This window comes from Rutilus rutilus, assembly GCF_951802725.1.
Source record: "Rutilus rutilus genome assembly, chromosome: 1".
NCBI classification, from domain to species: Eukaryota; Metazoa; Chordata; class Actinopteri; order Cypriniformes; family Leuciscidae; genus Rutilus; species Rutilus rutilus.
In genome coordinates, this window is record NC_140209.1 from 46,901,668 (window position 1) to 46,916,164 (window position 14,497).

The following is a 14,497-nucleotide window of genomic DNA, read 5'->3' on the forward strand; positions in this document are numbered from 1 at the left end:
ATGGTCGCAATATAAGTCTGACTAGGGAATTTTTGTCTGCACTGAAAGATTACTTTGTCATGATTGACCGGAGCCATAATTACAAATGGCTTTGTAAGACTAAAATAGTTCAAGATGTGCTTTCAAAAACGTAAAAGTATCCATGCCAGAGAAGCATAATCTAATTATCTGCATATCCACATTGGTCTATGTGAGCCTCTGTGTGCTGAAGTTGCTGTTTCATTAGAGCGGTTCACAGAAGTGACAGATCATTCTACACAAACAACGCTTCCTGTGGGATTGCTATGGCACCATGGAGACCATGAAGACCATGCTGTTTAACTGTATGAGAGAAACATGGAGAAAGAGGAAGCAGCAGCAGACAGCTTGATGTTGAAACTTTATAAGTGATTGAGCAGAATAACATCCTGCCAAGAACAGGATCACTTGGCGCTTGATACTGATGCTCTGCACTCATCTTCCCTGATTTTATTCCAAGATACAGCAGGACTAAATAAAGTGTTACACAACACATGAATTCTTAATAGCAGCATTAAAACCCTACACACATTCTGCAGTGAGTGACTGGCGTTGTTCAGTGTGTTTCCTTTAACTGTTTGCACACTTGAGCATGAAAGGAGTTTTTTCCTGCACCCTCCCCCTTCTTCTCTACTTATTAGTGGACATGCATCAGTTTCTCCAATCAGTAATCAGTGGAGAAACTGGCTAGTAGGAAACGGATGCAATTGCACAGTTTGAATTGCACAGTGACTTTTATGAGGATAAATTCTGGCTTTCTTTAATTTTGAATTAAACAAACAAATGGAAATCATTTAATTAGCTAAATTAAATACATGTAAAATATCTATTTTCTGTATATACTGTATATATATATATATATATATATATATATATATATATATATATATACACACACACACACACATTTAAAAAAAATTTAAATACAATTGTTATAGCAGAGTTAGATAATGGTAAGTTATAAATTCAAATATACTTTTTTGCTGTTTAGTGGGGTTCCACAGGGGTCCATTCTGGGCCCGAACTTGTTTTCTTTTTATATGCTGCCCTTAGGGTCAATCTTTGTTTAAAATGCTTGAAGTGAACTAGGCATCACAGCATTATAATGTAAAATACAAAAAAAGTATATGAATTTTTAAATCTTCTAAAGATTATACTTATCAGTATTACATTGTTAAATTATTAGTTTTTTTTAAAGATTCACTTTAAATGACCATAAGATTATGGCAAAGGTAATCTAAATGTAAAAATACACAATGCAATATCAGCTGCAACTCATACAGCAGATCATGGCGCTAGCAATGCCAAAGTCACGAGGTCAGTTTACAGGGAATGCAAGAACTGATATTATGGACACATTAACTGCACTGTGGATAAAAGTTTCTGCCAAATGAATAAATGTAAATGTAAGATTTAATTACACAAAGTAAATGACTAGAAATATATTTTACTATAAAACCTAGGCCTAAGTCATCTTGTGAACACCAGAGAAATGGACAATGCAAGAAAATAAGAATATGCAAAAACACAGATCTGTGATATAGGAACAGCACAAAAGGCATTCAGGCAAATTAAATAACACAATTACACACATACGTGCAAAAATTTAAAGACAAGGGGAGAGATCCACAGCAGAAGGACAGCTAAACCTGGCCATATGTTTTCTGTCTCTAATCATCTAATGGGATGTCCTTTGAGGTTTTAGTCTTCTTAAATTAGGACCATGCGCTAGAGGACAGCATGTTAATTCTGCTGAGCAAGAGTCATTTGAAATCAATATTATTTGTAGCTTGCACCCAATCTTTCATGACATGTACTAGAATGATGTATTGCCTTTATAACCCTGTAATTTTACTCTTCCGATAGTATTCAGTGACAACGCATGATTAACATTCTAGCATTTGAGAAACATCTGTAGTCTCACTGAGTTCTCTCATCTGTAAAAACACATTTTGTGAAAGATGTGAAAACATCTTTAGAAACGAAAACCAGGTATCCAGTTTTAAGGGCATTACTAATGAGCTCAACAACAAATGCTTCAACTCTGGATCTTTCTTGCATCATTAACTCTCTCACTTTCTAAATGTCCCTGACTTCACATGTAATTTTAAGAGCATGTTTTCAATACCATGTTGTCATAATCCTCGTTACATTCCTTTACCTTCCTTGAATAAGGCAGATTTCAAGACTAAAAGTGACAGCTGATGCCATTCCACAGGGGAGAAATTATGTATTTTTTCATTGTAACACATTCAAATGGCATTGCAAGCAAATTTTTTACTTTTCATACCAAATATATTTTGTGCTTTGACACAACATTTATCATTTGGATTGAGTGAATCTACAATCTCCACAGTCACTACTATTATTGATTACTTCTGAGTCCTGATATAAAAATCATTAATACTTGTATATCACTATCAGTGCTTGCTGTCAGAACATTAATTTCTCAAAAGACTCAAGATTTAGAGCAAACGGACTCAACAACCAAATCTTAAAAACATTGAGCCTGAAAAGACCCTACCTGAACGTTTTCCCGTAGATCTGTTGCTTCCCGTAGTGGCTGGGTCGATGCCCTGAAGAGCTCATCTACTACTTTGATCCCTGTGGTCTTAGTAGAGGTGTATTCTCTTGCTTTGCGGCCCTTTCTCACAGAGAGACCCCTCTTATGGGCCTTACCCCCACCCCGCCGGTTTGTAATGGCAACGTGAACAAACAACGTGGTGTTAGGCAAAAACTCCCCTGTAAGTGACTGCAGTGGTACGTGCCGGTAGCCAGGAAGCAGGCACTCAAAAGGAATGGTGTACTGGCCAATAAATTCATCACCAATGTAGTCATCATCAAGGACAACAAAACGCAAAGCAGCCAATTCGGGAAGGTTGATCTGGAACTCGAAGCTTTCATCAAAAATCGGATTGTCACCATTTTGCGAGACAGTTTTTGTGCGTTGTTCTGTGCAGTCTGCAGGAATTCCATGGATCTCCACATAGATGTATGGCTCTACCACATCACCTTTAGCAGCAGAGCCTCGAGGCTTTGGTAGGTTTTGGCCGCTGATTACCTTGATGTGAAGGAGCTGGGCTGAGACTCCAGGAAGCGAGTCACGAGCGTTTGCACTAAAATATGACACCTCCTCGCGCATTATTGCTGGACGAAGGACATAACCACAGTTGCCATTTTGCCTAAACCAGCCAAGGTTCAAATCCATCATCAAACCTGGAGTCTGGTAATTCATTGCCACAATTTGGCAACCACACTTCCAGAAGTCCTGTGGATTCATGTTGCTAGCATCAATGCGCATGGGTGTTGGGTACACCCGTGACAGAAAACGCTTATTGTAAGAGACAAAGTCCTCAGGAAACTCATTGGCAAAGTGGTTGGCGTCAACCTCGTTAAAGGAGCAAATCTCCCAATACCTCTGTTCCCGTTTCGACATCTCAAAGTCACGGAACTGTACAGACTTGCAGAGGGTGACTAGGTCAGAAAGTTCTTTGCAGAGTCGCAGTCGTTTGCAGCCAATTCCGTTGAGCTGATCCTTATCGTCACCACCCATCATTCTCCTGGACATCTCAAAGCCTTCTTCTTCATCCGTGACTTCCCCTTCAGAGTCTTGAGAGTCTGTAGGCAGGCGCTTCCCTTTGATGAGTATCTTTCCCTTGAGTTTCTCAGGGGAGGGCAAGTAATGGTCCTCCATATTAGGAGGTTCAATGTGCAGTTTGTCTCCAAGAATCTTCTTTAAGTGTTGAGCCAGGGCCCTCTGTTGGGGAACACTGCAGTGTGTGACAAGACAGAGGATTAGTGGATACTCTGAACTCTCGAAAGCATATTGGTTAATGACATCTAGAACTTTACAGAAGGCCAGCTGGGATGCAACAGAGCTACCAACATAGACTACGGGCTCACAGTCAGGGCCATCCCAGACTACGACCTCTATGCTTCGACAACCCATGCGTAGCGCCCTAACGTAGCTGCTGAGGTCCGATGAGCCCCAATAGTGATCTTCCAAAAGTGAGGCGTTGTGGGAAGAGTTGATGTAGTAGTGTGAAAGGGGCTGCGTCATATCCTGACAAACATGCTTGTGCTGCGGATCAAAAATGTGGCACTCGGATGACAGGAGGTAGTGTGTGAAGCCATCTATGGACAAGTAGCCATTGTTACGTCCTTCAGCGGAGGGTTCATACTTGTGCACAATCTCCCGACACATTTCCTCTGTGACTCCCTCCACTCCCTGCTCTACCTCCACAAAGAGCATCAAGTCTTTGGAGTCCAGGTACTCTTTGTTGCTGGAGAACTGCACCAGCAAGAAAAAGATCTCAGGGCGTGTACATAGTTCACAGTAGGCTTCTACAAACGTGTCTAAATCAATGCCTTCACCATAGCAGTCCTTGGCTTTTTGTAGCTCTTTGAATTTCAGTTCAATGCGAGACTCCCTCATGCCAGGATTGAGACCCTTGATGATTTGGGTGGCCCGGAATAAGTCAATGTGTCCTTGCCTTTCTGGATCAGCTAGCTCGAACACTGACCCAATCCAGGATGTTCTTACACTAGGTTGATTGGGTTCGACTACGCCCACCATGTGCCGCCCATATGAGACCAGGTACCGTAGTCCCATCACCCAGGTGCTAACCACTTCTGCCGTGCTTGCGACCAGATCCAGGGACTCGTAGTTGTCTCCATATATAATTGAGAATGCACACTCATCTGGGAACTGATCTGAAAGGCCGTTGCTGCGTAGGACGGGTGTTTTCTTTCCCAATCGAACTTCTTTGATGCTTTTGATCTCAAGCTTGGCTTTCTCCGAGTCTTTCTTCGATGGCTCCCAGCGGAGCCAGCGCATGTCAGGGTCCAATAGGAAGTAACGATTGTACATGCGAGAATTGGAGCGAACTTTCTTCATCTCACAGCCTTCCATCATGAAGGCCATGCAGGCAGCTGTGCTGTTCATCTTGCGGTCACTTGGCATAGAGCTGAACGAGACAGTCTTCTTCCTTGCCTGCCTCTGCTTTGAAACATCCTGCAGAAAGAGCACAAAGAAAACTGCTGATTATAGTTGACATAGACAATCTAAAAAGGAAACATCCATATAATGTTTTTTTCCATTATCAAAGTCTACAGAACATGCTAATGATTTACAATGCTGGGGACAAAGGTGAAAAGAGCAAGAATTATTTTACAATAACATCATAATGAAATTTTTTTAAATAAATGATCACTCAAAATAAATCTCTTCCTATTTACCAATTACATAGGCTAATCAACAATTGACTAAAAAAATAAAACTAATCACTGCACCTTTTATTTGTCCTTTTTTACTGGCTGAATAATTGATTAATTAATTGAATTGAACAGGATGCAATGTTTACTTAACTGGGAAATTGTCATTGTTGTAATTGAATTTATTCATATTTATTTAAATTCCACTAATTAAATTAAAGTTAGAGTCATTCATCCCTATCACATTAATGTCACATTAGTTGAGTACTGAATATCGCTGAGGTATTGATATGTTGATAATGAATATCAGAACATTTCACAGGAATCAACTTTACTGAATTTTCGAGATTGTGACAACCCTTGCATAGAGCAATTACACGCTATCTTTTCCAGGAAAGATATAGACAGATATAGACAGTAGTGATCCCTAAGGTGGAATTCAGTTGCAAATCAATGACATTAGGCAATAAAATGTTGACAAATTTACAACTATATACTTTAGGGCAGACATGTATCAAAGTAGAAAAGGAAAGCTATGGCCTGGAAGAAATGTAAGGAAACTAACATAAAATGCCATCTAAACCCACCTAGGCTAGAAATCCAAAGTACCCATTTTACCACACAGGTCAATGTAATCTATCACACAGCAATCAATATAAAACCGATCGGAAAGAGCAGTCAATGGTTGAAAAGACACTTAAATAACGCTTTTAACATATAACCTCTGATAACAACCATTGGCTGCCCTTTTTAAGAAAACAGTACACCTACACATACATTCATGCTTTAAGACACATTTAAGAAAGAAATATAGAGTGCAGTGATATTTAAACTATCAAAGATCAAAAGTTGTTTTCTTCAACAATAAAAAAACTATGTTTATTTATTTATATATATATATATATATATATATATATATATATATATATATATATAAATATATATATATATATACACACACACAGCATTAATGTGTCTATAACACATCCAGACACTGCCAATCTCAAACAAGCAAAAAGAGCATGCATACACAGAAGATCAGAGATATGAATATGTTAACTGCCAAAGAAAAACATAAAAATAGATCTGATTACTTTATCTAAATATGAACTCCTACTCTGGACTGGAGTCTTTCCAAGTCAAACCACAAGCAGGGAGAAATACCAGGGGAGTCTTTAGCTGGATCAAAACCGTATCAAGCTCATATCACATCAACCAACCTGTGATGAAGAGGACTGTTATGACAGCTGAGCATCACATACTCTAGGCACACATGTACAAAAGCATGCACAAACGTCACACTACACTGTTTAAAGGCTGCATTAAATAAAAGAGTGTTGTGGAAGTTTGTCCAGTAACTTTGAGACTATGTGAAGAGGGAGACCTGATCTGGCGGCAGGATGGCGCTGGCTCTGACACACAGACACACACATTTTAATTTGCCTCTCCTCTGTTACCACTATGGTCCGGGTACACACGAGTTTGTACAATACACTCCAATACACTCATCGCACCGCTACAATGAACTCACATCGCATACACATGCATACGTATACTTTCAAGTATAATTACCAGTTAGTTGAGCACTGAAAACTTTCATACTCCCCCTAGTTTTTTTTTAAATGGTTGACTCCAATAGGGGAGGAGCCAACAGTATAAAAGAGGAAGCTTCACTCATTGTGGCTTGGTAGGCCGTGTGCAATTATGGTGACGCAAATAATTCAACCCGTTGTTTTCCTATATGAAACTGTGTATTGTGGATATGTGTGAACCTTTTTATTATTATTATTTTTCTGTTTATTTAATATTTATTCCCAGTGGTAGAGATCTTTTTTTTCTTTTTTCCATCTTGGACCATAACACATCGAAGGAGTGAGCTGCCCAAACCCATTTCCCTACAGACTACCTAGTACAGTCTTCCCTGAATTGCTTTTCATTGGCTCTGTTGAAACCACGGTGCAACAGTAAAATAAATTGTATTTTACCTGAGCATTTAATGCAAGTTTGCATTCTGAATTGAATGAGAAAAAATTGTACATTTAGCCACAAAATGATTTATTTTTATTGAATGCTAGAGAACTAAACAACCAAATGACTCTCATGAGCCAGTTCAATTAAGTGAATCAAAAACATGCTGTGCAACCAAAATAGTTATGGTTATAAACTGATATAAACTATAAGTTATTCTTATAAACTGATTCTTTTAATGAATCGGTGTATGACATCAAAAGTACTGCGAGAGCTTACTGAACTGCAAGTTATCATTACTTTCAACAATGTCCGACATTTTGAAATGAAGCACGTTTTGCATAGATGAGATTAGATGAGAATTTGCACCACTGAATATATTTTATCATATTGGCTGTTTATTTTTATATAAGCTTTATATTTATTTTATTTTATTATTTAAAAAAGATAGTCCCGTCCCGAAATCCCACCATTAATTAGGCTGGCTCAAACAAACACTCGAAACAGTCAAACAAACGACTTTAACATCCAACACTTCAAGTAATGTATCTGTATTTAGTATATATATTCAAACAGGCTTGTAATGAATTGTGCTAGAAAGCGGATTAAATTAGCTAAATAAAGGCCAGACAAGTACCAGGCAACTACCAAGCACAGAGGCTTGTATTTCATTTCCTGGAAAATTCTAAGCTTATTTGGGCACTTGGATTATTTGGACATCACTGCACAGGAAGTCATATCACCAAGCCATGTGCATGCTATTGGGAGCAGATCCGTGAGGGTCGTCTGCACGTTAGCCTTGTTTCATAACACAGCTGTGTTTGCACTGAACTGCTGAAGGTTGTCTGCATTCAGACTGCTCCTGAGAGAGAATGGCAATGTCAGCGCATGTTTGAATGTGTCTCCATGTGACGAGGAGTAACAGAGAAGGGTCAGAGTGCACTTAAGGGTCAGAGTGCACCAGGTTGACACAGAATGATTGGTCCCTGACCTTTGTCATTTAAAAGGATAACAGAACATACATCTACACAAAGCCAACCATACGAGACATGAGAAGGAGCACAACTGTCTTCACTCACAGCTATTTACACTAGTCAAAGTGTCATCCTGTCTGTTAAAGAAATACACAAACATATCCTTATCAAATAGTCTGTTCCTCCTTATATGTGCCTATAGGAAAGAAAAAACATGACTGAGATCTCTAACATCTTAATTATTTCTCCTAGAAAGCAGTAACATTAAATGGTAACTTAATCAGTATTGTCTCTTGCTGTCCAGTCAATAAAGTAAATATATAACTCCTTAAAGGGACAGTTGACAAATGAAGATTTTGTCATCATTTACTCAACATTATGTTGTTTCAAACCTATATGAGTTTCTTTCTTCTGTTGAACACAAAAGAAGAAATTTTGAAGAATGTTGAATACTAATGAAGACAATGGCTACTGTCAACTTAGCCTGGGTTTCCCCATGCTCAGCGCGATTTTATTCACGCTGCTAGGCAGTCTGGATACCATGGACCAGATTTTCCCCTCAGCTAGGGAACCAATCACAGAACGGGGAGGGAGCAGCAAGACGATGACGACATCTATGCGACACACCGAAGCAGTTTGTTTATATATGGCTCCAACATGACAGACGTAAAAATATATGCATATTTTTAGGAACACATCTACAAAAATATGCCTGTATTTCAAGTTGAGAAAATAATTTAAAATCCACATCAGTTTATTATTTACCACGCCCTCCCAGGATCTATAACGTTACCTAGGCTACTTTCACTTTTAAAAATTCATCATAACTGCGCGCGCGCGATCTGCTTGCAGTCGTCGAGATGGATGCTGAGGAGTTGAAGAAAAGAATAGCTAGTGGAGATTGTAAAGTTGTCGACAATACGTCATCAAAAATCAAGTCCAGTGTGTGGGAGAAATTTGGAGTTATCTGAAGAAAATATTGTGAAAGGCTTTGCTGCAAACATTTTCGTGTTGGATAGCCGCAAATGTGGAACTTCATCCCTGAGGAAGCACGCAGAAACTGTGGTAACAAAGCAGTTCTATCGAACAGTATTTTTCATATTTAACACTGTTAAGTATGTGTGGTGTGCAGGGCGTGTTTGAACCCAGAATTGTCAGATGTAGGCTAGACGAAATTGCGTGGCAGATATAGTGTTGTAGCCGCGTCTGTTATTAGGCTACTCAGTTTTGTGGTAACGTTAGTCATGTTCTTCATGTACCGGCCTTTTGACAGCTTCGGCTGAAGTTGTCCTTGTGTTAATTGTCGTGTAATAACTTCTGTATGACCTGGCAATAAACATTTTTGTAAGTGTGTCTATAATGTGATTGTCTAAACTGATTTTATTTCGGGTGCGGGTCGGGTGAAGATTTTAATTAGTGCTGCTGTCGGAAAACTGGTCGGGTGCTGTTTTAAGCACTGCGGGTACGGGCGGGTGCGGATTTACAAAATCGGACCCGTGCAGGACTCTGGTGTACCATGTAGCCTACACATAAATCTCTGACCCATCGTCGTCTTCTTCGTTGAATATCTGTCGCTCTACATACATCATCTGGTATAATTGAAACGATTGGCTATGAGCTACGTAGAGGCGCATTTGATAGACATTTGTAGCGCCCAATAAACGTCTCTGGGCATTCGTAAACCACGCCTCAAATACGAGAAAATGAACATGTAGTTCCCAGACCACGTCTCAAAGAGAAAGTGGTCTGACGTTAGCCAGGCTACTGTCAACTGGTTATTCTTCAAAATATCTTCTTTTGTGTTCAACAGAAGAAAGAAACTCATACAGGTTTGTAACAACTAGACGGTGAGTAAATGATGACAGAATCTTCATTTTTGGGTAAACTATCCCTTTAAAACAAGATCATTTTACTTGAGAAGCAAAATTGAGATTTTTTGAGAATATGTGAATAAAGTTTACTTTTTCTTATCCTGTTTACATATATATGTTTATATATATTTTAAGCATAGATCTAGCTAAATTTAGTGAAGTTTATGCTCAAAACAAGCAAAATAGTTCTGCTGGAAATCGAGATGAAAATTGCTGATTATTATTATTTTTTTTTGTAGTGCTTTAGAGAGAAGACACTGTGCTCAGATTAAAATATATAAAATATTTAATAAGTATAAAAATATTTTTAAAAAATCTAAAACAAAATTATTTGAGTTATGCCTTTTAAATTTTATTTTTCTTCAAATCGTATGGCTCTATACACTTACAACTGGGAATTTTAATGGAAAATCTAAGACAAAGTTGATACTTAAATGAAATATAGGTGACAAATTGTGAGGAAATGAAAACTCAACCTTTGAGCAACGTATGTTTAGTTTGGATTGATATTTTAGCATACAAAGGTTAATATAAAAAATTATATCTGCTGCGTTTTTGATGAATACTGCCGATGATTAAAAATAAAACAGACGGCGAATGGTATTACTTCGCGCGTTTGATTTAAATCACCGCAAAGGACACACATATAACGATAAAGTTCAAAGAGGTTAATTTATCATGCTGTTGAAAAAAGAAGATAAAACATACAGGTACATGAAAGCATAAGCAATTTTGACGTCTGCGCTTTGAAATGGTATTGGTAATGTTACAAACACAAAAATCAGAAGACTTCATATAACTGCTGACCCCTGCGTAGGATCTGCTCAGACTGAAAAACATTAAAGACTATTAAAACACATTCACATAACTAAGCATACATGCATGTGTATGTTGAAGAGAACAGGAAGGGTCTCCCTGGTGTTATCTGCCTTGCACTCAGCTCATGTTTTTGGGATTATTTTTATATTTTTTCCAGCTTGGGCGTGTATCTACTCCAAAGGGACCAATTAGAGCGCTGCCTGTGATACTTCACTGCTCATACCAGCTTAAATGAATGTGTACGAGCATTAATGTATGTGCACGCCCTGAAATTATGTCTCAGTGTATGTCTCAGTGCCTGTAAATCAGTCAGTCTTTGTGTATGTTTAGAGTGTGTGAGTGTGATTTTTCTCTGTCAGCTCAGCTGCAATGCAGGTTGCGCTCAAGGTTTCTGCAGAGGTATAGGCAATGCATATTACTCATTCAACTCATAATATAAATCCTTTAACAGATCTCTGTCTCTCAACATGGTGTATTTCAACTCTCTTTCCTCTCTCTCCTATTTTCCTCCATTAGATACAGATGTTTCACTGACATGTTTGGTTTAGACAGCTGATATAACTAGAACATACTTGCTCCCCCCACAACATTCTGTGAAATTTCTCTTTTCATTGCCAATTAAGTAAAAACTACTTAATCATTCAGTTTAGCAGTGCATTAATTAGCTGTTCATTCTGTAATGCTTTGGAATTAAGTTAACACAAATAAACTGGGCACCTGTTCTGAATCAGTAATTACCTATAGAATATGGTTATGTTATGCTTAAGTCCATCAGCACTTATGACAGGTCATTCCACTTTATTAATGGTGAAAACTTGTTAGAGACTATCAGTACAATATATTGGTTTCTTCTGATTGGTCAGAAGGTCTGAACTCATACAGTATATGCATTATGATGCAATCCCTCCTCAGGAGGCAAATAAATGGTCTGGTTTGGTCTGTATAAATGGATCTAAGCATGGTCTCGTTGCGTGGGTTTGCCTTATAATGTGTCACTTCTGAAAGCTTTTCATGGTATTGGGTTTGACCTGACATTTACATTGCATAAAGCATTTATGCATTTGGCAGATGCTTTCATCCAAAGTGACTTAAAGTGTATTCAAGGTATTCATTTTTATCACTTCATGCATTTTCTGGGAATCAAACCCATGACCTTTGCATAGTGTCATTATGTTTGAGCTACATGAAAGCTATACTAAAACTTTATAAAAAAAGAAAAAAAATTCAGTTTTCCAACACTCAATGCATATAAAACATATGGTTCTGTTCTGACATTGTATTTGGGGCTGAAATAATTCAATTCAAATGTACCAGATTTTTATGTTTCTTGGCAACCACATAGAGCCTACAGTGAACAGAGTAATTAACTATATTATATGGCAGAACATTTTTCTAATATTAACAATAAACGTAACAAATAAATTTTGAAGAACACTGATATGGCCAGCATATGGCCATCATTGGAAAACCAGGTTGATGCTGGAAGAGGTGTTAGTGAGGCCAGCAGGGGTGCTCACCCTGTGGTCTGTGTGGGTCCTAACGCCCCAGTAAAGTGATGGGGACACTATACTGTCAAAGAGCACCGTCCTTCGGATGAGACATTAAACCGAGGTCCCGACTCTCTGTGGTCACAAAAAATCCCGGCATCCTGGCCAAATTTGCCCAATGGCCTCTGTCCATCATGGTCTCCTAATCGTCGCCATATATACTGATTGGCTTCATCACTCTGTCTCCTCTCCAATAATAAGCTGGTGTGTGGCGGGTGTTCTGGTGCAATATGGCTGCCGTCGCATCATCCAGTATGATGCTGCTCATTGGTGGTGGTTGAGGATATTCCCCCTTCCATATGTAAAGTGCTTTGAGTACAGAGAAAAGAGCTAAATAAATGTAATGAATTATTATTGTATCATATTGCTGTTGCTGTCATTTTGTAAAGGCAATATGCTACTACTTGCTTACACCCATATGTGTGCACACAGACCACTCAATCTATCAGACATTTATTAAAACACATGCAAGTGTGAACTTTACTTGCTGTATACAGTACTAAAGAGACACGCAGTTATTATTTGTAATTGTATTTAGTAGTGGTTTGTCTAATGAACTAACCAGTTCCCTTCTGTCTGTGTAATCTGCCTATGTATGCGACCGCACATTGTGTTCTCAAGTTCGTGTGTATTTAAAAAATGTAAGAGAGCCAGTTTTAGCAAACTCACTCAGCTAAAATTACAGACTGAGGAAACGAAACACAATCTCAGACTGCAGACCAACCGACTGAAAGAAAGAGGGGAACAAAGAGCCAGAGTGAGTGAAAGAGAACACGGGGGGAGTTACAGAGAGGGAATGGAATTGATGTCAAGCACTGAAAATGTTGATTTATTATCCTGTGTTTAATACATAATTCTTATTAACAACTGTGTGTGTGTGTGTGTGTGTGTGTGTGTGTGTGTGTGTGTGTGTGTATATATATATATATATATATATATATATATATATATATATATATATATATATACACACACACACACACACACACACACACACACATATATATACATACATATATATATATATATATATATAAATAAAACTCATTCTCCACTTATATTCACCAATCTTTCATTTGAAGAATCTGTAAAACCACATTCTTCCATCTTAAAAATATATCCAAATTACGTCATATGCTCTCAATGACAAATGCGGAACAATTAGTTCAAGCGTTCATGACATTAAGGCTAGATTACTGTAATGCTATTATGGGTGGTTGCCCTGCACGCTAAATAAACAAACTACAGCTGGTCCAAAATGCAGCAGCTAGAGTTCTTACCAGAACCAGGAAGTATGACCATATTAGCCCAGTTCTGTCAACACTGCATTGGCTCCCTATTAAACATTGTATAAATTTTAAATGATTGCTGATTACTTACAAAGCACTAAATGGTTTTGCTCCCTAGTACTTGAGCGAGCTCTTAACGCATTATAGTCCTTCACGTCTATTGCGATCTCAAAATTCTGGCCAGTTGATAATACCTAGAATATCAAAATCAAAATGCTTGCGGTAGATCCTTTTCCTATTTAGCACCATAAACTCTGGAACAGTCTTCCTAACATTGTCCGGGAAGCAGACACACTCTGTCAGTTCAAATCTAGACTAAAAACACATCTTTTTTAGAAATAGAATAATAGAATAAGAAACACTTCTTATTAAATTATTTATTATTGTGTTTCGGTAGTGACAAATTTGGGGAGAGGAAAAATATTCCAAAACTTTCTGAAAATACAATACAATCTGAAAGTGCATATATGAGTAGGAAACTCACGTCCTCATACCTTCCAATTGTTGACAGTGTGTCTATTTTATTTAGAATAAATCAATATTGATTTAAAGGGCACCTATTATGCAAAATTAATAATAAATAAATGTGTGTTGGCAGTGTGTGTACGCAACCACCCTATAATGATAAAAATCCACCATGCTTTTTTTCAAATCTGCATAAATCATAAGCACTGTCTCAGAATAAGCCGTTTTCAGATTGTGGGCAATGTGACATCCTTTTGTACAAGTCCCTCCCACGACTGTTGACGGACACTACCGTATTAGCATAGACCCGCCCTGAGTGAACTGTACACAGT

General features: G+C 38.1%; 1 protein-coding gene across 1 annotated transcript in view; it reads right to left on the reverse strand.

The window, feature by feature from the left end:
• The window catches only part of LOC311290409 (inactive phospholipase C-like protein 2), a 68,962-nt gene that overhangs the window by 17,829 nt on the left and 36,636 nt on the right, over positions 1–14,497 (reverse strand). The window contains exon 2 of the mRNA XM_084408865.1: positions 2,543–5,032. Coding sequence (XP_084264991.1) covers positions 2,543–5,032 — 2,490 coding nt within the window. The remainder of the gene's footprint in view (positions 1–2,542; positions 5,033–14,497) is intronic.